At 67.4% G+C, this 25,659-nt stretch overlaps 1 protein-coding gene across 3 annotated transcripts; it reads right to left on the reverse strand.

Annotated features, from left to right (window-relative positions):
- Positions 1–2,727: 2,727 nt before the first annotated feature.
- Positions 2,728–24,406, reverse strand: AKT1 (AKT serine/threonine kinase 1). Of its 3 annotated transcripts, XR_005018704.1 has the most exons (15): positions 24,296–24,405; positions 21,461–21,599; positions 10,762–10,890; positions 8,090–8,201; positions 7,838–7,985; positions 7,389–7,520; positions 7,246–7,311; positions 6,048–6,116; positions 5,781–5,906; positions 5,539–5,667; positions 5,218–5,432; positions 4,834–4,921; positions 3,957–4,059; positions 3,536–3,712; positions 2,728–3,360 (listed from the first exon to the last, which is right to left on the reverse strand). XR_005018704.1 is itself a non-coding variant. In XM_036842714.1 (14 exons), exons 2-14 carry the CDS (start codon positions 21,504–21,506, stop codon positions 3,633–3,635), a joined length of 1,344 nt encoding a protein of 447 aa, XP_036698609.1. In that variant the 5' UTR covers positions 21,507–21,599; positions 24,296–24,406; the 3' UTR covers positions 2,728–3,632. The 3 variants fall into 3 exon arrangements, 2 of the variants coding, with proteins under 2 accessions (XP_036698609.1, XP_036698608.1); XM_036842714.1 differs by having other exon boundaries at positions 2,728–3,712; positions 5,218–5,333; positions 24,296–24,406; XM_036842713.1 differs by having other exon boundaries at positions 2,728–3,712.
- Between the last annotated feature and the right edge of the window lie 1,253 nt (positions 24,407–25,659).

Consider the following 25,659-nt stretch of genomic DNA (forward strand, 5'->3'; position numbering starts at 1 on the left):
TTTGTTCTAAATTCCACATGGGATCCTGGGTTGGATCCTGGAACAGATAAGGAACATCAGTGAGAGAGCTGGTAAAATTGAAATAAGCCAATAAAAGAGAGAAAATGGGGGAGTTCCTTGGTCGTCCAGGGGTAAAGAATCCGCCTTCCAATGCAGGGGACACGGGTTCGATCCCTGGTCAGGGAACTAAGATCCCTCATGCTGAGGAGGAACTAAGCCTGCTCACCACAACTACTGAGCTCGCGCGCCTCAACAAGAAAGCCCATGTGCTGCAAACTACAGAGCCCACGCACCCTGGAGCCCAAGTGCCACAACCGGAGAGAGAAAACCCACATGCCGTAACTAGAGAGAAGCCCACGTGCCACAGCTAAGACCTGACGTGGCCAAAAAAATTAAGAAAAAATTTTTTAAAAAAGATAAAATGGGTTGTTAAAAAATATTTAATCCAAAATGAGGGAGAAAAAGAGGAAGGAAGGCACAAAGAACCAATGGGACGCACAGAGGAACAGCAAGACGGTGTTTAAGCTCAGCCACGTCTAGATCCCACTCCTGTAGGTGATCTCAGCACCCCCGTAGGGGTGGAGACCCTCAGATTGTCTAAACAAGACCCAGCCAACTCTGTTGTCTGCAAGAAATTCACCTTGAGTATGAAGACACAAGCAAATTCAAAGGGAAAGTGTAGACTGAGTATCTGTTGAATGATGACCCGTCTTTGAGCAGACATTCCCGGGGTGGCATTTACTGGGGGGCAGACCCCGCCCGTGCCGTCCTGACACCCCAGCCTGGCTGGCCCCTTGCTGGGAGCTGCTGACCTACCCGCAGCCCCCAGGGCCTCGTCTGCAGCACCCAGCCATGCCTGCTGAAACGTGGGCACTACGGGTGCTAAAGGCACTTCTGTTCCTGTCTTGCTGTGTCCCTCCCGAGGCCCGGCCTGCTGCTTGGAAGGGCTGGGTGGAACATGGGAGGGTGTTCTGGCCCCTGTGCATGCCAGGCCGTGGGACCTCCACCCTGCTGGTCCTCGCTGCCCCAGGCCGCTGTTCACCAGGCCCCTCCGGCTCTGCTCTGGCCCTGCGGTCAGGACGGGATAGCGCCCAGGAGTTTCCTCCCCGAAGTGCCCGTCTCCCTGCACCCCTACCGCTCCGCCCCGATGCTGCTGCAGGAGGCGCCTGCGCAGCCCCACCTCCGGGAAGGCCGAGAGGCTCTGGGGGCTCCGGCCTCGGCTCATTCCCTCTCGGCCCCACCCACCCGGATGGGACACGCCATCAGGGTAAGTTTGTGCTCGTGTCCATGCCCATGACCTTGAAACCTGTCCCAGGCCAAAGGATGTCCCTAAGACCATCACCCCCATCCCCCAGTTATCCCCCAACCATCCCCCCATCCCCCAAGCATCACCCAAGGAGGTCCCACGAGAAAGAGCAGCTCGTGCCCCTCTACCTGGCCAGCTGGCCGCCGCCCTCCAACACCCCCGATGCCCCAGCTCCAGCTTTAGAGGCACCTCCCGGTTTTCCACACCACATCTGCCACTTCGGGGTACCATTTGCTCGAAGTTCGAGGATAATGGAAAGATACTGCTGTAGGTTCTGGTGTCTACAATATACGTTTTTTTTCCTTTTTTTATGTGTTAAAATACACACCTCTTCAAGACCCTGCCTTCAGCTCTTTGGGGTATATATGTGTACCCAGGAGTGGAATTGCTGGGTCACATGGTAGTTCTGTTTTTTTTTTTTTTTTTTGAGGAACTTCTATACTGTTTTCCAGAGGCTGTGCCATTTTACATTCCTACCAACAGTGCACAGGCTTCCAATTTGAAGGACGTGTTTATGTATCTGAAATCTGGATCCAAAGCATCATTTAGCAGGTAACATTTGGTGTGTTTGTGGTTTCCAAAAAAGCTGTGGGAGTGAAATAGTTCAGAGCCTATCCAAACTGAGCAATCAGGCACCGCCCAGAGAGGCACCCGCAGGCCTGGACTGACCCCGCCCACCCCATGCTCTGCGCAGGCGCCCCTTCCAGCAGAAGGGGCCGCCACCCCGCCCCGAGGAATGTCTTGTCAGGGTGGCCGGCCCCGGAGCCTGGAGAAGCAGGCTGCTTCTGCCCCCTCCCCCGGGCCCAGGCGCCTGTGGGGTGAGAGGAGTCCCTGTGAACATCCAGGCCTGTCCCGGCCACGCCTGTGGGGTGAGAGGAGGAGCTGAGGCCCCGCCCGCCCCTCTGGGCAGGCGCCCGGAGACCGACGCGCGGGCCAGTGCCGGCCGCCGGCTCCTCTCCGCGCCCACCAGGTGGCGCCCACGGCACGTCCCGCTGGGCTGCTCGGGCGCCCCGGACCCACTCCCGGCTGCCCCAGGCTTGCGATGTGACCCCCGGCAGGACGCTCTCTCGGGCCTCCTCAGGGCCCAGGGCCTGGCAGTGACCCGAGTCTCGGCCTTGGCCAGCTCTGGGCCCTGCAGGGTGGCTGGTCCTTCCTGGCGGTCAGGGTCTGCGGCATTGCACGGACAGAGCTGGTAGGCAGTCTGGGTGGCCTCCTTGGGGCGTGGGGCTGGGGTGAAGCCAGGTGGAGGCAGGGACGGCCAGGGCATCCCCCCTGCAGTGAGTCCCGCCGGAGTGGGGTGGGGGGACATCGTCCCTCAAAGGTCATCCCTGGGGCCTCCGGGCAGGAAGGAGAGGATGCTCCCCTCGAGTGGACCGGCCACACGCTCCTTCACCTGCCACCCAGCAAAACAAGCCACAGAGTTGAAAAGCAATTTTTATTGAAGAATTTGGAGGGAAAGTCTCATAATAGTAAAAATACTAAAGTTGAGTATAAAAAACGCCACGGTGCAGCGCAGCGTCCGGCTGGGAGACACGGAGGGTGCAGCGATGGCCCCTCCCAAGGGCGTCAGGTGGGGCCAGGGCGACAGCAGGAGAGTGAAGCTTCTATAAGGACAGGTGCTACCAAGGGAAGCCATCGGGTGAGACGGTCCCAATGGGGAAGGGGGCGGAGGGAGGGTTCTCTCCTGAGATTAGAAACCCCAGTATGCACGTGAACAGCATAATACACGGCAACAGATGTCACCTGGCTCTTCTATCTCGCCGGTGAGCCCCGGCCCAGCCCCATTGCAGGGGCCACCCTCCTCCAGCCTCAGCGCTGGGGCTGCTGCGTGCCCCACCCCAAGCGAGAGGGGGCCGGGCCAGCACACCATGGCCAAGTGGCTTCTGGGGCCCCCGGGCCGGGCTGAGACAGGGGCAGCCAGGGACAGCCGGCGAGCGGGACGGAGGGGCCGCGGGCAGGGCCCACCTGGGCCCGATTGCACTTGGCTGCAGAAGTCCTCAACGTTTTCCTACGTGAATCTAATCGTTCCGAAGGCCGAGGCCACGTCTGGAGAACTGGATGAATAAATTAAGAAAAACCGCAGGATGTCTTCCTCCCGACCTGGCTGGCCAGGGGGACACCGCCCCCAAGGCGGGCAGCCCTGCCCACAGCACGAGGCGTCTTCCCATCCGTGTTGGAGGACGGCATGGTTCCGCCCAAACGCATCCAGAAATAAGAAACATTAAATACAGGTCATCCGTGCGAGGCTTCCTCCCGATCCTTCCAAGCCCTCGTTTGGAGCACGCGGCTGCCCACGGTGGCGTCCCAAGCGCGGCCGGCGGGCCCCTCAGGCCGTGCCGCTGGCCGAGTAGGAGAACTGGGGGAAGTGAGGCCTCCGTTCGCTGTCCACGCCCTCCATGTTGTCATCTGCGGGCGGGAGGGGCAGCTCAGCTCCCGGGCGCCGGGGAAAGCGAGGCCGGCCCCGAGGGCTCGCCTCCCAGACTCCACATCCAGCCTCAGCGAGCCCCCCTCCCACGATCCCGGGGCCGGGGGGCCGCGGCCCTCCCGCCCTGATGGCCACCCTTGAGGGAGCCTTCCCAGTGAAATGCTGAGCATGGAGTTCTGTTGCCTGGAGAGGAGGAAGGGGTCGGCAGGGAGGCCCACCCCTCACCTTGGTCGGGTGGCGTGATGGTGATCATCTGGGCTGTGAACTCCTCATCAAAATACCTGGTGTCCGTCTCGGACGTGACCTGAGGCTTGAAGGGTGGGTTGAGCTGCAGGAAGGGGGCTGGGTTACAGGCCTCGCCCTGCACACCTGGACCTGGACCTGGACCCAACTCCCCACCCAGAAGCCAAGGCTGGGGCCAGGCCTTCCTCTGCCCACGTCCCCTCTGGGGCCTCGCCCTTCAGGGATCCACCTGCGGGGCCACCGGCCTCACTTGCGGCCCCCGGATGGCAGAGTGGCCCGGCAGCGTCAGGCCTCAGAGAGGACTCACCACGACGCAGGATGCGAGGGCAACTGCAGAGGGACAGGCTGGCGGGAGGAAGAACCCCCCCACTCCCCCGACCCCTGGCCCGGGGGCAGGGCTGCCTGGGACCTAGCAGCAACTAGCAGGGGGCGTCCTGGGTCGGGGCTGGGACTAGAGCCCTTGGAGGGCAGGCCCAGGACGCGGCAGGACCCTGGCTGGAGCGGAGCAGGGTTGGAGAGCCCTGTCTCACAGGGACAAAGGCCCAGCCGGCCATGCGTGGCCTGCAGGGGAGGGGAGGGGTGGGCTGGAAACGGGGTGGAAGCATGCTTGGGGACAGGCACCCAGCAAGCCTAGGGACAACCTTCCTGAGCCTGCTGGCCACCCCACCAGCATGGGCCAGGGCCTGGGGCTCCCAGGTCCCTCAGAGGGCAAAGGGCAGAGGCACACGTGCAGGAAGCAGCTGCCTCGCTCGGAGGCCTCCTCACGTGTGTGTGTGGGGCGTGTAAGCAGGCATGTGGGTGAGCAGGAGGGTGTGAGCGTGCGTGTGCGGGGGGAGGGGTGTGCACAGGCCCCACGCACCTTCTTCTCATACACATCCTGCCACAAGATGCTGGCGAAGAAGCGGTGCTGCATGATCTCCTTGGCGTCCTCGGAGCCCCCACCGAGCCTGCGGGGAGACGGAGGCCACAGTGACGGGGTCGCCACCTGCTGGGCCCACGGTTCAGACCCCTCCTCCCACAGGCTGCGGTCGGCCGCCAGGCAGCAGCCCCGGCAGCCGCGGCAGGTGCAGCGTGCCGGGTGGGCAGGAGCTGCCGGCAGGGCCGGGTCTTCCTGAGCAGGTGTGAGGAGGCCCTCTGCCCGGGGCAGCCCAGGCCGAGGACATCAGACACGGCCACCAGCACGGTCATTCCCTGGGGGTTTCAGGGGACAGGTGGCTGGGGGGCAGCCCAGGGCAGGGCTCACCGCTGCTTGGGGTCCTTCTTGAGCAGCCCTGAGAGCAGGGACTTGGCCTCAGGGCTGAGCGTGCGTGGGAAGCGGATCTCCTCCATGAGGATGAGCTCGAAGAGCTTCTCGTGGTCCTGGTTGTAGAAGGGCAGGCGGCCGCACATCATCTCGTACATGACCACGCCCAGCCCCCACCAGTCCACCGCCCGGCCGTAGTCATTGTCTTCCAGCACCTGGGGTTGCAGGGCACGGGCTCAGAGGGCACCTGAGACGGGGGGACTCGGGGGTCGGGAGGGGGGAGTGGGGGACACGGGGACTCGGGGCGCGGCAGGCGCGCACCTCGGGGGCCAGGTACTCGGGCGTCCCGCAGAAGGTCTTCATGGTGGCGCCATCCTTGATGCCCTCCTTGCACAGCCCGAAGTCGGTGATCTTGATGTGCCCGTCCTTGTCCAGCATGAGGTTCTCCAGCTACAGGGGGCGGCCTCCGGGTCAGCCCGCCTCCCCGTCCCGCCTCCCAGCCCTGCCCTGCCGCCTCCCCACCCCGCCTCCCAGCCCCGCCCCCGATCCCCGGCCCCGCCCACCTTGAGGTCCCGGTACACCACGTTCTTCTCCGAGTGCAGGTAGTCCAGGGCGGACACGATCTCGGCGCCGTAGAACCGGGCCCGGTCCTCGGGGAACACCCGCTCCCGGGACAGGTGGAAGAAGAGCTGCGGGACGGGGAGCCTGAGCGGGGCCGGCGACCTGGGCCAGGGTCACGGGGCGGAGACCCTAACCAGGCTGGGAGCGGGGAGGACAGCCACCCAGACGCCCAAGGCTCAGAGAGGGCCGCCCCCGGGACCGGGCCCTACCTCGCCTCCGTTGGCGTACTCCATGACGAAGCACAGGCGGTCGTGGGTCTGGAAGGAGTACTTCAGGGCCTGCGAGGGAAGCAGAGCTGGAACCCGGCCCTCCAGCTGGGCAGGAGCTTCGCCCTGTTCAGGGCGGGGGATACCCCACTGCCCCACCGGCCGCGCCCGAGGACGGGCAGCTGCAGGTCCAGTGACCGTGAGGAGGCTCCCCTGCAGGGCCGGCCCCGCTGCCCTCACACCTCAAACCAACCACAGGCGGCCTCGCTTTAAAAGAAAGGCCCGCTGATGACCGGCTCGCTCACAGAAACACGGATGGGAGACCCTCCCCGGCGCTCGGCTCCCCCACGGCCAGGCCTGCTGCACCGACCAGGGAATCTCTGCGGAATGCGATGTTAGCGTCCCGTACAGGGACCCACTGGAGGGTGGAGGGCACGACAAGGCCTGGCCTTTTCCTCACAATCCTCCAGCCAGACAGGGGGGAAAAGGGCAAAATGAAGCAGATGAGGCAAAGCCACGATAACGAGTCACGTTTGGACGAACAAACACGACATCTGCTCTTGGAGTCTGATGTTTCTCGTAAGAAGACGTCTCAGGAAAAAAATCACCCCAAGTCTGCCCACTCCTCTGCTCTGCCCCTGCTTTGGATCAGGCCGTCCCCTGGAGCGAGGACACCTGTGCTGAGCGGAGGGGACAGGCCCACGGTGGTCCCGGGCACAAGACCTCGGAGGCCGGCCCCGGGTCGCCCAAGGCCTGAGTCCTGAGCCCCGTCCGCCTGACTGCTGACCTTCTGGGGGCGGAGCTGGCTGGGCCTGGCAGACTAATTCCAGGCACTTCCTTGTTGCTCCAAACGGCTAGGGGTTTTCCATACACCCCTCCTGGCCCAGGTTCCCCCAGGACAGGGACCTCCCGGAGTGAGCCTCAAAGGGGAAGCAGTGGAAAACCGTGCAGAAGGGTGGGCACGGGGAGCGTGGCCTCCCAGGGTCTCAGCGGGCCAGAGGGAAGGCCGGGCCTCCTGCCCTCTCTGTGCACCGGCGACCCCACACCAGGCACCTCCACCCGCCCCTCCTGGAGGCCCGCCCGCCGTCCGCGGGGCTCTGAGCCCGCCAGATTCTCAGGGGAGGACGGGTTGGTGCGAGTGACTGCGCGACCCCAGCACCTGGCGCCCGAGCTTTCCCCCCGGGGTCCAGAGGGGACTCACCGTCAGGAAGGGGTGCCGGGAGTTCTGGAGGACGCGGTTCTCCGTGAGCGTGTGGGCCACCTCGTCCTGGAAAACAGGGCCCACTGAGCCGCCCGCCCCGCCCGGCCCGGCCCCCAGCCCCCAGCCCCGGCCCTAGCCCCTACCTTGGCCACAATAACCTCCTTCTTCAGGATCTTCATGGCATAGTAGCGGCCCGTGGCCTTCTCCTTCACCAGGATCACCTTCCCGAAGGTGCCTTTGCCCAGCAGCTTCAGGTACTCAAACTCATTCATGGTCTGAGGGCAGCGGGCAGGCACCAGGGTCAGGGGGCAGCATGGTGACTGCTGGAGGCCCAACGGTGGTGAGGGGTGCCAGAGGCCGGGGCCGCCAGGGCCGCCAGGGCCGCCGCGGCCAGCCTCGGGGCCGAGCACAGGTGGGGCCTGAGGGGTCCGGGGGATCCAGGGCTCGTGGCAGATCACGGGGCTGTGCGCCCCGACTTGGAGCCCTGGGGTTGGGGGGGACGAACCTGGCGGCCCTCCCTCCCTCCTGTGCGGGAGCTGGGCGGGGCGGGGACCCACGACTGCAGGGCCCCGAGGGCAGGGCCGGGCCTCACCACGCGGTGCTTGGGCTTGGCCAGCGCCACCTCCATCTCCTCGGCCCCTGAGTTCTCGCCGGGCGAGCCCGACCGGAAGTCCATCATCTCCTCCTCCTGCCTCTTGAGCCCGTCGGCCACCGTCTGGATGGCAGTTGTCCACTCCTCCCTGCAGGGCAGTCAGTCGGGTGAGGCCCCAGCCCCACACAGGCCTGGGGCCTCCCCTCCGAGGTCCCCGGGCTTGGGGCACCGGGACTCGTCTCCAGCTCCTACCGCTCCTCAGGGGTCTCTACATGGAACGTGCGCTCGATGACCGTGGTCCACTGCAGGCAGCGGATGATGAAGGTGTTGGGCCGCGGCCGCTCCGTCTTCATCAGCTGGCATTCTGGGGGCAGGCGAGCATCCGTCTGCACTGCGCCCCGGCCCACCCGCCACAGCCCAGCCCTCCCCAAGCCTCGGTCTCCCGCCCTGTAAAAGGGGGCTGGGACCCCCCACTCCAGCTGGGACCCCGCTCAGAGCTCAGCGGCGCCCGAGGGGGTGTCTGGGGGCCGGTCAGCCCTCCGTGGTCCTTCCTTAGTCTCCGAGGCCCCTGCCAGCCAGGACACGGCCCTCAACCGGCCGGAGGGTGAGGGGATTGGGAGAGCAGCTCGCCCCTCCCACCCCGAGCAGGAACGTCCCACCACTGGCCCAGCCTCACGATGCCCAGCGCTCCGCCTGCCCCCTCTCGGCGCAGCGCCAGTCCCAGAACAGAGGGGGGTAGCGGCTCACCCTGCGGAGAAGCTGCCTGTCTGCCCCAGAGGCCACTCGGGCTGCACCCTCCCCGCACTGCTGCCCACGCCCCCAGGTGCACACAGGAGTGAAAACAGGCACATGCACACCTGGAGCACGCACACCTGCAGCCGAGGAACCGTGGAGGTGCCCCAGGCCCGGAGAGGGGCTGGGTGCCAGCCCAGCCTGTATGAGGCGGGAGGGGGCCGCGGGGCCAGCGCAGGGGTCTCCAACATTCCAGCGTCTAGGCCCTGGCAACCGCGAGGGGCCCCGGCCGGGCTCAGCCGAGCGCAAGGGAGCGAGGAATGGTCCGCCAGGCCGCGGGGCCAGGAGGGGGCTGGGGGCCCAGCCTTATGCGGAGGGCGGCCTGTGTCTACACGGGGCAGGGGAGAGAGGAAAACCTGTGCGGCCAGCCTTCTGGGTCCCCACAGGCCCCCTCCCACTCGCTCAGCCCATCGGAGACCACCAGGAGCCCCCAGGGCTCAGGCACCTGACACCCACCCAGGGCCTGACTTCTCATCCCCCCACCCTGGAACCCATCCCCAAGGAAGAGCCCGTGGTGCAGAGGCCCCTGCACAGCCGCCTGCCCCTCCCGCACGCCTCTGCTCCTGCGCCCGGAGCCCCTGCTGGCCTAATGCCCGGGTCAGGGCCCCAGTCCCACCCACTGCTCAGGGAGCCCCTCTGGGAGGTGCCCACCTCCCATGCGCCTCCTGAGAGCCCCCCCTGCCGTGCTCCCCTGCATTCAGCCTGGGGAACACTCCCGAGGGGCCTCAGCCCCCCAGCAAGGCAGCGTCCCCCTGGCCGAGCATCCTTCCCAAGCCCGGAAGCCCCCAGCCTGACCCAGGAGGCCCTGCGGGGAGCCCAGACACACTGCAGTGAGGCTCCCACGTGGCCACGAGGCTGCGGGGACGGGGGTCTGCCTCCTTGGCCTCCCCTCACCCGCAGGCCCCTGTTCTACCTGCTGCTTTGCTGAGACTTGAGGAGCCTGGGAGGGGGTTCAGGGCTCACAGGAACCAGGCCCTGGTAAAGCACCCCCAAAGGAGCCTCCCTTGTGGCGCAGGGCCTCTGCTCCTCCCATGGGAAGCCCTGCAGCACGGGGCCAGGCACACTGGGGGGTGGGCAGGACAGTCAAGGTACCAGGACGGCCCCCACCTCGGAATATCTGCAGGCGCAGAGGCTGGGAATCCTTCCCCGTCAGCCGAGGATGGGCCACCTGTGCTACGCCCCCTCCTGAGACCCTGGACCAGAACCTGCGGTCTGGCGGCAGGGGGGCCGCTGGAGGACCCCAAGCTCCCAGGGCAGGGAGGGCAGAGCCAGCCGGAGGGCGGCGCATGAATGAAGGAGGCTGGCGTGGAGCCGGGAGCTCTGCACCCCAGACAGCAGCCCAGGCGGACCCCGGGGTGTGCTGGTCAACGAGCCCATCACTCACCCACCCACCAGGCCCGTGTCCCGGGCCAGCCCGGGCAGAGCACCGGGAACAGGGACCAGGCTAGAAGGCCCACCCGGCCCAGCATCCCACCCACCCACCCGTCCCCATGCCTGGGTGCCCCCCACTGTGGGTAGGGTCACACCTGCCATCCCCCTGCAGATACATAACGAGGCCACAGTAGCACTTGGTTTAGAAAAAGTGCCAGTTTGTTCAGCGTCCTGAGACGCCCCAGGCCAGCAGTGCTGCACCCACCCACCTGGCACCCCAGCTGAGGGTGGGAACAAACGCACTGCCACGGTGGACTGGGGCCTCTGAAAACCTGTGGTGGGCACTCGTGCTGGGGCAACGGAGGCCCCGGGAAGCTGGGTGGCCCCCACCCCCGCACTCTCTTCCTGCCTCTGCCCCGGGGGCTTTGGGGAAAGAGGCCCTGGTGGGTTCGTCTGGCCCCCGCTGGAGGAGGAGCCCAGGTCGGCCGGCTGCCCCAGGCCAGGCCCTCCGGCCTCCAGAGGTCCGCCCGGAACAACCTCGGGCTCGGCTCAGAGATCCCTGGCAGCCGGAGCCGACCACTAACCGGTCCCCGAGGTGACGCGGAGCCGCGGGCCCAGCCTGGTCCCCGGAGGGCTGCTGGCCCCAGACACAGAGGCCAGGGGGACCCCATGGGGGGGCGCTGGGCCCAGAGGGCTCTCTCCGCCCCGCCCACCGGCCCGGTGCCCTCATCCCGACCCGGGGCGGCCGCCGGCACACTTACGCGCCACGGAGAAGTTGTTCAGGGGCGACTCACGCTGCTCCACGTCCTGCGGCCGCTCCTTGTAGCCGATGAAGGTGCCGTCATTCTTCAAGAGGAAGTACCGGGGCCGCCAGGTTTTGATGTACTCACCTGAGGACACGCGGGCGGACAGGCACTGAGGGGCTGCGGCCGCCGGACCACGCTCCCGGCCCCCTACGCACCCCGCTCCCCGGGGTAAGTCACAGCTGGTTGTGCCGGGACAGATGCGCCCAGGATGCCCCAACTCCGGGCACTGACCCCGATTCCCCCGGGGCAGGCAGAGGGTGGGTGGGAAGACAGGTTTCACTGTGTGAAAGCGCCACCTCTGATGAAGTGCCAACCCCGAACCTGTGCTGGAATGGGGGCCAGGTCAGCACCTGGACCTGGGGGAAGGGGTACAACTGACGGGAGGCCGGCACGATCCAGAGGGCCTTCCTGGAGGAGGTGGTGCCAAACCAGCGGGTCTCCAGCCAGAGCACGGGCACCAGCTACAGCCACCCGCCAGGGGCTTCAGGGCCAAGAGGACTCCCCACCCACCCTGGGTGCCGCCAGGTGGTGGACGCGGCAGCTACTGTGGTGACCGTAGCGACTGGGCTGCCCACCACAGCTGGCCCCCGCCGAGAGGATGGAGCCTAGCACCCAGCGGCGAGGGGGCCAGCATCTCACACTCAGAGTGCGACTCATGGGGGCTTGCCCGGCAGACACGAGCCCACCTGCAGCACGTCCCCAGGGTGGGCACTCGGGACAGAGCCCCCTCTGCCCGTGTGACAACACTCACTGTGCAGGGGCCCTGAGCGCTGTTGTGAAGCCAGACCCAGAAGGCGGCTGGGTGGTCCTCGGGCTGGGACCTGCCGTCCTGGGCCCCCGCATCCCACCCATGGGTCACCCAGGTCCCCAGGAAAGTTTTCCCTGAAGTTCTGCAGCATCAGCCATAAACAGGCGCTCACACTCAAGAATCAGAGCAGATGTCCTCTGTGACGTTCCAGCGACTGCCATTTTTCATACTGACACCCAGAAAAAACGTTTCATTTACATTTTGCCGAGCAAGGAGTTTGAACAACACAGAAGAACTTACTAATTAGGCGCCCGCTTCAGCAGAGGGCCACGGGGCAGCAGGAGGGGAGGGGGCCGGACCTTCCCTACGAGCTGAGCCCCGCACGCGGCCACCTGGAGGGCGGGCAAAGGCCCAGAACCCTGCGCCTCGGTCTCCCCCGCCCCACCGCCCAGCCCTCACCCGGCACGACCCAGGGCCTCCGGGGGAGGCTGGGCAGTCGGGGCCTCCAGCCACTCCCTTCCTTCCCCAGGGAGCCCAGACACCACTGGCCCAGGGAGGACACGGCAGTCGGCCGGTAACCTGCCCTCACCCCGACAGCACTTAGCGGGGCCTCCACCCAGTTCCGAGCCCCCCAGACCCCTGGGGACGTGGGCTGGGAAGGTGGTGAGGCCACCCTTGGATGCTGCCTCCCCTCCCGGGCCCGGGGACCGCCCCCCGGCCACCGGTCCCACCCAGCCTCCCCGGCGCCCCTTCCTCGCCCGCCCCGGCGCAGGGTGGAGCAGAGCCGGCTCCGGGGGCTGAACACGGCCCAGCCCGCTCCACCCCGGCACCCGCCGCTCGCTCCCACCCGCCTGCGCTCCAGTCTGGAGCTGTCGGCCCTGATGGAGCGCCTCCCATCCCGCCAGCTGCCGCTCCCCGGGACGCTAAGTGCGCGGGGAGAGTGATGAGCGCCTCACCCGTGCAGCCCCGAAAATCCATCTTGATTCACCAACTGCTGCCGGCCCCCACCGGGCCCAGCACGGCGGCCCCCCAGCGCCGCACCCCACGCGGGCAGTCGGCACGTGTGTGCCCGCAGAGGCGTCCGCGCTCGGCAGGACCCGCGCACACCAGCCTGGGCCTCGGACCCCACTGTGGCTGAGGCCCTGCGAGGGGGACCCGCCCCCAGCCACGTGACCCTGCACCTGCCCTCCAGCTTTCACCCCACAAGCCCACCCCCAGGGCTGGGAAGGCTCTGGGATCCAGAACTGGGGGTGGGTGGCGGGAGCGGCACTGGCCAGAAAGAGGCGGAGGGGCAAGCACCCAACGCTGCTGAGCCCGCGGGGAGGGGTCCGGGGGCACGGGCCACAGGCCGGCTGGGCCCCCCGCCAGCCCCCAGACCCGGGGCACTGAAGCGGGGCCAGGCGACAGGAGCCGGGCAACACACGGTGGAGGCGACAGCCGGCCCCTGGCCCTCGGCGTCCCCGTGTGTCGTCCACCAGGAGGGCCCTTCCACCATCCCAGCTCACTCCCAGGAAGGGGCTGCAGGGCCCCGAGGAAGGGGGATTCCTCGCCAACATCACTCGTCTCCCACAGCCCAAATCACGCTGATGGGGCCACACAGCCAGGATCGGGGACAGGTCGGGTGCCGGCTGACGGCCTGTGCCTCTACACCTCCCAGCCCGGGTCCCAGGCCACGCTGTGGGTCAGGGCACCCCCGGCAGGAGACCCGGAGGCCAGGACCCGAGCCGCTGGGGGGCCCAGGGGGGCAGCGCGCAGGCTCCCCACACCCCAGGCCTGCCACCCGCGAGTCCTCCCTTGCCAGGCACCTCTGCCCCTCCAAGCCCCCAAGCGCAGGCCGCCGGCTGCCACGCCCTGAGCTCGTGAACGGTCTGAGTCCCCAGCTCCCGGGGAAACTGCTGGATAAATGCTTTGCCGCAGCGGTGGCAGGCGGCGGCTGGCAGGGCGCCAGGCGGCGCTGAGCTATTTCTCCACAGCGAAGCGAGCCCCAGCAGGCCGGGGGAGCGGGTGCCAGCTGACGGCGGCCACCATGAGGTCCCCCGCCACCGCCACATCCATCGCTCATGGACAGCTGCCTCACGCCATCACCCCCTCCGGCGCCGCGAGCAAAGCGGGGCGGGCGCGGGCCTGGCTCATCTCGTGTCCCCACGTCCCCGTGTCCCTGTCCCACCGGCAGGACACCAGGCCACGGACAGTCAGCGAAAGCCCGAGAACCGGTGCCAGGGAGGGGGCATGCCGCCTGCTCCTTGCTTCTGGGGACGCCTTTCCGAGGGCAGTGCTCTCGGGGTCCTCACGGGGGCACGAATGGCCAGTGTGGACAAGAGGAGAGGAGAGATGGCCACTCCTGGCCCAGCAGGGGTGGCGACATGTGGAGGACGGGTGTTCCCCCGACACAGCCCCCCGAGCCCGGCTGGGCCGTCCCCAGGCTGCCTGGCAGGCCGAGAAGGTGGGATCATTATGACCAGTCGCTCCCGGGGGAAACTGAGGCCCAAGGGAGAGGGCTCTCAAGGTCACAGAGAGGCAGATGGTGGCCAGAGTCCCAGGTCCGGCTGCCCAGGCGGGGCTCACTCCTTGACACAAACCGAGAACTCTTCGCAGGTCGTTGGTTCTGCCGTCAAGCAGGCAGGGGCCCAAGGCCTGAGCCCAATGCGCACAGACTCAAGAGGAACGTGGGAGGCGGGGTGGGAGGGAGGGACGCAGTCAGGGAGCAGCGCTGTGCCCCCGCCCCCCACCGTCAAGGTGCAGCAGACAGCTCTGGGGTCTCCCTGCCCCTTCCTGCTGCCCCAGGACGGTGCCGGCTTTCGGGCCTCTCACCAGCTACGACCGACAGCCCCCCTGGCTGCAGCTGCCTGCACATCACCGGGGCCTGGACGTCCCACCCGCTTGGCCATCTTCTCCGGAAACCCTCCTCTTCGGGCACCACACATCACCTGCTGCACAGGCCAGGAAAAGGGGCCACCCCTGACCCCAGCCCGCCCCGCCACCCGTCTCCCCCGCGCTCTCCGCCTGATGTGCACCTGGCCTCACTACTGCAGGGTTCAGGGGGGCTGCTTGGAAAGAGCTGGGCTGGGTCCAGGGTTCAGGGCAGCCATAGCCATATCTCTGCCTGCAGGGGTATCTGGGGCCTACATTTTCCAGGGCAGGTGGGCCTGGGGGGTGGAGCAGGCAGCCCCCAGGCCTGTCAGTCCACCAGCTTCCCCCCATCTGCTGGCCCCCTGGGTCACAGGCCCTGGCAGAGGGGATTCTTGCCTCCACCGGTCCTGGCCCAGGCCCTCAGGCAGCGTCTGCCCAAAGCCACACGGCACTTAAGTTCTAGGTTTCCAGAATGTTTCCCTAGGGACACGCCTCTCACTCCTGTGCTAAGAGCCCAGGACGGACCCAACGAAACCAAGGGAGGTGCCGGGGCTCCCCCGGGCAGGGCGGAGGCAACGAGAGGGAGGGGGTGGGAGTGAACAGACGGCAGCACGGGCTCCAGGGAGAGCAGGTGGGGTGGCAGCAGAGCCCTCCCTGCAGACACAGCTGCAGGAAAGGAGCGCCCCGTGGGCACCGGCCCTGCCCAGACCCCCTCCCTGCAGACACTCAGAGGAGGCAGAGCAAGACCCTGGCATCTAGGTGACCCCCAGCCTCTGTGAGCCAGGGCCCTCCGGGGGGCGAGGGGCTCCAAGCACCAACCCCCCCTCCCCCAGGAAAAAGCACCACCTACACAGGGGAGGGGGCAAGGGAATGAGGGACAGGTCAGGGGGACCCTCCAGAGAAAGGGCCTTCCACCTCCCAGCCGCCCAGCTCTTATTTATTGTTCCCTAACTGGGAGCCACGTCGTGGTGCGACAGCCGTGAGGACAGGACAGCAAGGCCTGGCTGGGGACGTGGTGGGGACATGGTGACATGGTGGCAGGCTGCATCCTCCCAGCTGCCAGCCCTGTCACCTCATGTTCCCGGCCACACCCACCCTGGCCCCAGCCCGGACCGAGCTCATCACAGCCCCCAAACTCCAGCTCGCGGTGTACCCCGCCCCCCAGCCCGGGGTGGAGAGCCAGCATGGGGCCCCCACCCCTGCCAGGGACAACCGGCTGACGCCTCTGGGCCGGCGGAACCAGCGGGGGGAGGCTAGGGGCCGGGGGGGGGGGGGGTCTGTGGTCCTGGGCCTGCTCAGGGATCTGTGAGCCCAAACCCAGTGCCCTGGGGACCCTGCCCCAAGGCCCCCAGGGGTGGCAGAAGAGGCACCAGAGAACCCCCCCATCAATGCCAACATTCCTGAAACACGAGTGTTATCTCGGACGGTTACGGAGCCACGCGCGTGACGCAGGAAGAAAGGCAGCAGGGGCGTGGCCGGGGGGGCGTGGCCGAGGGAGCGCACGCGGCCCTCTGCCAAGCTGCGGGGGGCCAGGTCCGGGCTGGGGGCCTACCCGTGGGGGCGAGTGGGCGGGGGCCCGGGGCACCCACCGCTACGGGTGCAGAGAGAGGCGGCAGGCGGCCGCCGGCTCCAGTTACGGGAGGGCCCGCGGGGAGGGCGCTGGCAGCGAGCCTGGCCCGGTGCGCCCCGTCAGAGGGGATGCCAGCCGCGCCCCCGCCCCCGCCCCCACCCTCCCACGGCACTTCTAGGAACTGGCCTGACGCGACCCGGCCCGGGCCCCTCCCGAGGGCCCCTCCCCTCCCCTGCACGTGCGGGGCGCACACTCAGCTCCCTGGGGCAGAGGTCCCCTGCTCGCCACCACAGGAGCAGGACGCGCACAGGAGCACGGCCCGCTCAGGGCCCCTCAGGCCCGGGGCAGCGGTGACCCCTCATCCCCCAGCGCAAGGACGCCCGAGCTTCCTCTTTCGTTGTTTGTTTTGAAGGGAAAACTCAACCGGCTCACAAAACAGGAAACTTAGTCCCACACAGGCCGGCAGGCCTCGGCCTCAGCCTCGTGCCACCGCCCACGGGCTCAGGGGCACCCCTCCAGGAACGGGCCCCCCCTCCCTGGCACCGTCCCTCGGAGCAGAGGCCCCAGCACCTGCTCCCACCCTTGGGCCGGCCGCCTGCACGCACCTGCCTCAGTGGACCAAGGGGACCCCCCGGAACCAAAGCCGCGGCCGCTGCGGCGAGACCTGAAGGGGACCTGGGCATCCCTCGCCTGAGCCAGGGACGCTGCGGTGCGGGGGGAGGAGGGCCCAGGACAGCCCCACCCTGCAGCCTGCCTCCCCTGACGGTGCCGTGAGCCCCTTGCCCAGGCAGAGCGGCCCGGGCCGTGCCCACAGATGATTCACCCCGACGGGCCCCCAGGCAGCTGTGCTCAGAAGTGGGTTCAACAGGCCCCTGCAGGCCTCGGCCCCTGCTGTCCGCTCAGCAGAGCCGTCGCCCCCTCTAGAGGGGAGCCGGGCTGCACCCCCACGGCCCCGCCCCATGCGAAGCCCAGGACTGGGGATGGGTGGGAGTCTGTGTCAGCAGGTGGGACTGACTGCCGGCTCCCCAGCTTAGAGCCACCTGAGGGGGCAGGTAAGCCCAGGGCCGCAGCCGGAAGCAGGACCTGGCCAGGACCGAGGGGCGGGGAGGAGCCACCACAGTCCAGAAGCCCGCCCCCCACCAGGACGCCGGGGACCGGCGCAGCGGCGTGGCAAGGGCCCGGAACCGGGGGAGGGTCTGGGCCAGAAATGGGCTGCGTGGGTGTGGGGGGAGGGGCGGCCACAGCCAGGCCTGAGACGCGCCAGGGACCAGCCCCACGGAGCCCCGTGAGCACACGACGCCGCCAGGCCCGCCGCTCCTGGGGTGGGGGGAGTTAAGCCGACGCACAGGCGCTAGCCTCCCACGTGTGCACGCACCGGGCACACCTCACTTGGGGCCACGTCCAGGCAGGGTCCTGGACGGGGGACCCCGTGCCCACAGGCCAGCTCTCCTCCACCCCGCCCCTCAGCCCCCGCTTGCCGGGCTGCGGCGCGGTGGCTGGCCTTCGGGACCCTCCTGGCCAGGCCAGCAGCTGGCCCACGTGAGCCCAGGGGTGCCCGAGGCCGGTGCCCCACCCCCGCCCAGACCCTCAGCCCCTTCCTTCACCCCGTGGCCAGCACCTCACTGCCCTCCTCCCTCCTCCCGGTCCACGTGGCCCAGCTGGCCCGTCCGTGGGTTGGAGACACCCAGGAGGACGCCCACAGACCCTGCCCACTCCAGGGGCTCCGAGAGCGGGACCCGCGGGTGGGGCTCTGCTGGAGCAGCTCTCCGCGGGGCTGGGCTGCAGCCGAGGTGGTGCACAGACCGGCGGGCACCAGGGCAAGTGGGCAGGGACAACGGGGCCCTGGGGACACGTCCCAAAGCAGCTGCACGGACTCAGGCCCGTGGCCTTGCACACCGCACACAGCCTAAAGACAAAACAGGAGGCCGCAGGCCAAGTCCAGCCAGACCTGCATCCTGAAGGACAAGGTTTTTAACTGTCAACCTTCAAAAATCAGGAGAGTGCACGTAACAGACCAAACCTTCGGAAAGGTGACTTTCTGAGCCACACCGAGCCCACCGGCCCCCAGCACCAGCGGCTGGAGCTGAGCGGCAGCTGCCCAACGCTCGGGCTGTCCACCCGTAGCTTGGGGTGTCTGCCCATCACTCGGGATGCCTGCCTGTCACTCAGAACGTCCCGCTTTACTCAGGAAGTCTGCCCACCCCTGGGGACACCCACCCATGGCTCGGGACGTCCATCCGTCTCGCAGGACATCTGCGCACGGTCCCTGCGGCCCCACCCGGCTCAGCCTCACCACCTTCTGAGCCTTGAGCAGCTGGACCCCACTCTCCTGGGGACAGCCGGGGACACCGAGGCCCAGAGGGCCTGCCTGGGTGCTGCAGGGCAGCACAGGGCTGGGACTTGAGCTGTGGCGTCAGCCGCCAGGCCAGGCTCTCCTCTGCCCCCTCGGCTGCTCTGGCCCAGAGCACACGCATCAGGACACCAGGGCCGCAGCCCCGAGCCCTCCCCAGAGATGGGAGCCCGTGTCCCCGAGGGGCGGGAGAAGGAGCTGGGGGCCGGGGGTCTGTCCTGCCCTGACCCTGGCCAACGGGCCGTTGGGTCAACTCTCAACACCCACTCCGCTCCAGAGGTCCCTTCGCCCCTCACGTGCAGGCCCTGGGCTGGACGCAGGGCAGACACAGCACGGTGGGCAATGCAGGCCCTCATCCCACAGCAGCCCCCCAACCTACGTAACAAGAAGCAGCAGCGTGGGGGGCCTCAGGGGTCTGCGAGGAGCTGGAGCACAGTCGGAGCTCCCCCAAGCCCACTGGGGATCAGACCCCCGGCGGGGGGAGGGGCAGGGAGGCGGTGGCACCTCACGCCAGTGCTGCAGGAGCCCTCGGCCGGCTCCCAGCCCAGGGACCCCCCAACTCTACCCAGAGCCACCCCACAGGAGGCCTGGCTCCCTCTTCCAGCCAGTCCTGAGAGGCGGGGGCGGGGCCGGGGGGTGGGCGTGACGCTGCAGGTGAGGGAGGGGCTCTGGGAGCGGAGCACACACACACACACACACACACACACACACACACACACACACGGCATCTTCCAACCGCCCACCCTCCTGCCCGTGACGCGGGGCTCGGCCTGCACGTCCGCCCGCCCACGACCAAGGCCAGGACGCTATCCCCACCCAGGAAAGGTACGCGAGCCCCCCCGCCCCAGTCGCGGGAAACGGCACCGCCGCGTACCTCCAGCCCCAAATCAGGGTCCTCCTCGATCCCCCAACACCTAACCCAAACCCACCCATTCCCACCCTCGGCCACATGACCCCTGCTCCTTTCACCCAGTCACCCCAAAGTCCAGCACACAGGAAGAGCCCACGTTTGTGGGCAAAAACAGATCCGTAAAAGACGGACCGAGAGACGGACAAAAGGACGGAGAGAACAAGACAGCAGTGGGGGCAGTGGGATGAGCCCGCGACACACAGAGGTTCCCACGGGGTCACTGGGAACGGGGAGCGGAGCGCGGAGGGGGGCCTCGAGGGCAGGCAGTGGAGGTGGCACCTGGCACGACCCCTCCCGGGCTACAAGAGGGCCTGGGCCACATCGCCGCCCCACACGCTGCCTGGGTTGGCACGTGGGCTGGAGAAAGGAGCAGAGGCACGTGGGCGCGTAGGACCCTCTGTCCCGGCCTGAGTCTGGCTGCACTCTGCCCCAGGGCCTACCCCACCAGGCCCTTGCCCACCACCGCGCCCACTGTACCCACGGGGAAACCAAGGCCCAAGGAGTCAACAGACTTGCCCTTGGAGAAGGACACAGTGATGGGGCAGCCGAATCAGGTCAAAACCCAGCTCCCTGGATGCCCCGCTGGGCCCGACACCCCGTGCCCCCAGCGCGCACACCCTGAGTGGCACTCTAAAATTCACCCAGCATGAGAGGGGCACTCCCACCCGAGCCTGGCTGGCCAGTGGATGCCCCAGTAACTGGGACAGGAGCCCTGGCAGCCCTGAGGCCTAGGCATCTCCTAGGTCAGTCCTTAATCGAACAGTCAGTTAACAAACATTTGCCAAGGATTAAGAGGTACCGGTCCCCGTGTGTTCTTGTGCTGCCACCAGGCACAGAGGGGAGGGCGGGGACCAGGGTCAGAGAGGGCATCCTTGACACCGAAGAGGGCTATGAGGTGAGGCAGACAGAGTAGGACCTGATGGGGAGCGGGGGTGGGAGGCTCCAGGCACAAGAAGTGGTACTCCTGGGGGTCAGGAAGGGGTAAACGTTGGGGGAGGGGAACCAGAAGGCCGGTGGGTGCAGGAAACCTTGGAGGGGCTCGCCACGGACCACAGGCCCCTGCGGCCACCTCACCTCCGTCTTGAGGCCCAGTGCACTGTTCTCCCTGCAGCCGCCTAAGTGAGCTCTAAAAACACACAGCTGACCACATCCTTGATCCCCTGCTTTGTGCCCTCTGCAGCCCCTTGAGGTCTCATCTCCATCACTCCTGTGCTGCCCACCGCAGCTCCTGCAGCTTCCCAGACTGCTCTGCTGGGAGGCTCCTATGCATCCCACAAAACCCAGTCTCGTGACACCCACTTTTGCCGTGCCTCCCTGTGAGCTCCACCTGTGTCTGAGGTTCCCCCTCCCAACAGCCTGTGGGATCCCGCGGTGGGGACAGGGACACCCTCACCAGAGGGTGTGCATGAAGAGTGGCGTGGCTAGTGGCTAGCTAGCGTGGGATCGCCAGAGCTTTGGGAGGAACGGGTCTGGAGGAAGAGCAAGCTGGGGGAGCAGGTGGTGACTGGCCAATCCCCGCCCTGGAGCAGGAGGGAGTGACTTACCCAGGCACCTGGACAGGAGGCCTGTCCAGCCCCCCACCACCGGCCGCTAAGCAACAGAGGGCGGTGGGGCAGGCAGGGCCGGAAGGCGAGGGGCCCAGGCCCAAGCTCCCGTCCCACCAGCTCCTCACCGAGCCCCTCCCTGGGCACAGGGCCACGTGAGTGAGCAGAGGGGAGGCTGAGGGGGCTCCAGGCCAGCCAGCTCGGCAGCTCCAGCATAAACCCGCCCCGAGCCGGGCCACTGGGTGGCACGGAGCCCCCTCCCGCCTACAGCCAGGCCCGAGGACGGCACGGGGCCAGGCCAGGCAGCCCTGCCCTGCCCTCAGGAGCCCTCGGGCAGCGCCCCGGGCCGCTAGTGCGCCAGGCCTTGGACCGGCCCCAGTGTCCTCACTGCCTTCCAGGAAAGCGGGTGGCTCTTCCCGCCCACGGCCCCAGCCAGGCAGCCACTCCACGGGCTGCACGCCGGCCCAGGGCACACGTCCCCACCCGGGAGGTCCCGCGAGGCCATGCCCTCCAGGCCATGGGGACATTGGGCCCCAAAGCGCACCCGGGCTGGTCCAGGAGGGTCCAGGAGCCCAGGGAGGCCTCACTCGCCTGGCAGCCACGGCCCAGGCCGCCCCTGGCCACTGAGGAGCCGCAGGCCCACTTGGGACCCTCACCCCCGGCCGGCCCCGCGGGCACTGACCTCGTTTGTGCAGCCAGCCCTCCTTCACGATGGCCACGTCGTTCATGGTGCCGGGGCTCCCGCGGGCCTGCGTGGCCCCGACCTCGCTCACACGCCTCTAGCAGGGTCCTCCCAGAGCCCAGCGGGCTGTCAACAGCCTCTGGAAGAAGCAGAGGGAAGTGTGAGGCTGTGTTGGGCTTGGGGACACTCCTCGGACCCCGAGGTGAGCCCAGGAGGCCCGTAGCGCCTGGGGTCTCAGCCCGGGTGCGCCTTCCCACGCGACCTGTCCCCTCTTAGCATCCAGAGCCCCCGCTGGCCCCTGCTCTGCCTTCCCGCCACGGCACCTGGTACAAAGTCACTCACACTGCTCCCTGGGCCCAGGCCTCCCCTCCCCCTGGGCTTCAAGCCCCTGCCACCACCCCTCCTGGACCCCCAAGCCCTCAGAGCTCACTGCCCCCCTTACTGACCCATTCCCACCTCCCCTGACCTTTGTACAAATCACTCCTGCCCCCAAAAGGCCCTCCTGGTATATCCCAGCCTCCCTAACCTGCCGGCCCAGCGGAGGCCACCTCTTCCAGGCAGCCCCTCTGACTGCTTCAGCCCACACCACTCAGTCTCCCCAATCCCCTGGTGAGGGTGCCCAGTTCTCCCTGTCCATGGTGTTCCTGCCCAGAGGCTGGGGTTCCCAGGCAGAACCCAGAGCTCCTCTTCCCTGCCCCAGACTGGGAAAGGAGAGAAATTCAAACGCGAAGAAGGCAGGGCCAGGAGTGCAGGCGATTGGTGCAAATGAGAGCCCGGAGCACTCCAGGGTGACATGAAAACCCCCTACACACACCCATCCCAGAGAAACGCCAAACCCCTCCTAAACCACAGCACCCCCGCCGGTCTGAATCTGGTTCATTCATTCGGCCAATATGTACCAGGCATCTCTGGTTTTGCCAGGCTCAGCGCTGGGCACTGGGGACAAAGAGAGGTTCAGACGAGTCCTGTCTGTAAGGAGCACCCAGTCCAGGGTGGTTACAGACCCGTAATTACAGCTTTCAGGAGGCAACAAATGGGGGTGGGGGGGACTGTGCAAACTCAGAGGCACTGGCACCCGCCCTTTGGAGGCCCACCAGCAGCCTTCTCTTGAGCAGACACTTTGGCCATTGATCCTGTGTGGCCCACCCCATTGCTCCCCTGCTGGATGAACTCCTAGGCATCCCTCAAAACCCCATTCTCACATCACCAGTTCTGGGCATCCTGGGAAAGAGCACTCTCCCCATGAGCAGTCCTCTGCTACCCTTCCAGTTGGGCACTCAGGAGGGCAGGCCAGGAAAGACTCCTCTCGGGGACACCCAGGCCGGACAGAGACCCTGAGTACCTCCAACATGGGTCTTCCTATAGCCACCTAGACACTCTCCCACAGCCCACCTTGCTGGCCTCCTGAGGCATGGGCTAAGCACCCAGAGAAGGCCGCTTTGCACTGACTGTCTTCGGCTAAATTTGGAAGGACAGGAAGACCCACTCACTGCCTTGGGTCTGGGACAGGGAAGACGCTCCTTGCCCAACACACTCAGCAAGCCCATAGGCAGGGATGGCAAGTAAGACTGGAGGAGGTACCACCAAGGACAGGGCTCTGAGCCCCACCTGGCAGGCACAGGGGTCTCTGGTGACACTTGAGTAGGCGTGGCCTGGAGGCAGAGGGCTGGACTCAAAGACCTCTGGATGTGCCCCTACCCCCACTGGGGCCTGAGCAGGGCCTGGTGCTGACAGAGTCAGACAGCTGCCGATGGCCCCGTGTGTAAAAATATATCTGCACATACACAGGGTGGTGTGCATGTGCACAGAAACACACACACCAAGCCAGGGCCAGGGCTGCCTCTGGGCACAGCGTGGGCAGCACGGATGGGACCTCTGCTTCCCGCTGCTTCTGTCCTGCGAGTGACTTCCCCACAAAGGTGAATTACTGCTATTATTACTTAAGTCACAACCTTAAAAAAAATAATAATAATTTGTGCTCTGAAGGGCCCCCTCCCCCTGCGTCCAAAACACTGGTTTATGAACTGGATGCTCAGCTGCGGGGCAGGGAACCCAGCCCCACAAGTGTACCCCACCCTTCACCTGGACCAGAGCTCACAGCAGTTAGGGGTGGCCTGAGCAAGGTGGGAGGGGGCCAGGAGTGAATGTGGGGGGCCCTCTGGCCACAGAGCACAGGCCCAGGGCCCCAACTCTGTCTACCACGACAATACTCGGGAACCAATCCCACCCACCAAGCTCACCAGCTGCCCCGGGGCCTCTGGGATGGGTGGCCAGCACCTCCAGAAGCCACCCAGCTCAGGAACAAGTCTCAGGGCCCAGGAGGTCTGTAGTCCTTTGTGGGAGGGCCTGGGCACCCAGCCACCACGGACAACTTTTTGTCTATGGGAAAATGAGGTCCCTTCCAAGGGCCCACCCACAAACTTCAACGAGGGCCGGGGCGAGCCTTTTCCTCGGCCCCCTGAGCACCTACTGTACGCCGGGGCCCCCCTGGCCGGGCGCCCGGGCAGCCTCCGGCCGCAACGGTGCCCCGGCCCCCCGCGCGCGGCCGCACCCCTCCGCTCCGGCCCGGGCCTCGCCCGGCGGAGCCGCTTCCCCAAGGTCATGCGGGAGGCCGGGGCCAGAGGCACGCACCCCCAGCGCCGGCGCGGCCCGCGCCCTCCCCGCCCAGGCCGCGCTCGGCCACTTCCTGCTCCCGCTCCTCCATTCCAGCCGCGCGCGGCCCTGGCCCCGGCCCCGGACCCGGCGGCCGCGAACAAAGCGGCCGGGCCGCAGGGAGGAAATCCGGGCCCCGGCGGCGGGCGGCGGGTGGCGGGCGGCGGGCGGGCGGGGACTCACCGGGCGCCGCGTCCGGCGCGAGCGCGGGCCTAGCCGGGCCGCGGCCTCCGGCGCCCGCCGCTCCGCATCCCCGCGGGCCGGCCGGCCGGGGCCGGGCTGGAGGCCGCGGCGGGCGCTGCTCGGGCGGGCCTCGCGCGCCGCCGGACCCGGAGCTCGTGCGCGGCCGCCGGCTGGCTCCTCCGGGCTGCGCTGGCTGCGCTGCTGCGCTGGGCCGGCCGCCCGCCCGCCGCGCTCGGTCCCGCCGGCCCGCCCTCTCTCCGCCCCGCGCCCGCCCCGCCCGGCCGCCCGCCCACATCCGCCTCCGCCGCTCGGGGCGCCCCCACCGCGGGCCGAGCGAGGGCGCGGCGCCGGGAGCGGGAGCGCGCAGCGGGCGGCCCTCGGGGCCGGGGATCGCTGCACTCCGCCGCGGGGCCTGTCCCCAGGCCACGTCCTCTCTGGCCTCGGTTTCCCAGTTTGTCCGGTGAGCCCGCACTTCTCGGCCCAGTTCTGCCCCGACCCTGTTAAAGGGGCCGGTCTGGGACGAATCCTGGGCTTCTGCCTCCATCGGGCGGGGGTGGGGTTGGGGTGTAGGTTAGTGTGACTTTTAGAATGTGCCCCAAGTGGGTAGTTCAAGCTCGGGAGCTGGGGGCTCCAGGGGCCGGGATGGTCCTAAAAGACCCAATCCAAGGACCCTGCCTAGTGCAGGTCCCCTGGGGGTCGTGCAGGAGGCTGGCTGGAAGGTGGGCGATCCGTCATCTGTCTGTGTGCTGAAGGCCTACTGTGGGTCTGGCCCTGGAGTGACCGGCAGTGCGAGCCCTGCTCCCTGGTTGGGGTCTTCCGGGAGCTCCCCTTCCCCAGAAGGATAATACTGACACCTGGCAGCTACAAAAGTGGACGGGGACTTCATGTGGTGACAGAGGGAGAAGAGGGCCACAGGGGCCAGTGGAGGGGCCTCCAACTGGCACCGCTTCGTCCAGCACACCTGGCCTGGAGTGACCGCCCCGAGTCGGGCACAGACACCCAAGGGGGTGCTGGAGGGAGCAGACTCCAGAGAAGAGCTGTCACAGCTGAGGCAGCCCAGGATCCTCCCTAATGTCTGATTGGGCCCCAGGCACTCACAGCCCGCTGGGGGACAGCTAAGGGGCCAGCAGGACACTGCAGACAACTCCCCACCCTGAGCCCTCCCTGGGCCCTGTTGATCGCAGGTTTCTCCAACAGCTGCCCCTCCCCCCAACCCCGAGGCCTCCAAGTTGATGGTAAGCCTTCTGTAAAAGGAAGACTTGTGGGCTACCGTTCTGGGGTTGGTATGTATTTGGGGGGAGGAGGACATTTTTGTTCCTCGTCCAGGGTCAGAGTTCAGCCTGGGGGGTATAGACACTTCATCT

This window comes from Balaenoptera musculus, chromosome 2 (genome assembly GCF_009873245.2).
Source record: "Balaenoptera musculus isolate JJ_BM4_2016_0621 chromosome 2, mBalMus1.pri.v3, whole genome shotgun sequence".
Lineage (NCBI taxonomy): Eukaryota > Metazoa > Chordata > Mammalia > Artiodactyla > Balaenopteridae > Balaenoptera > Balaenoptera musculus.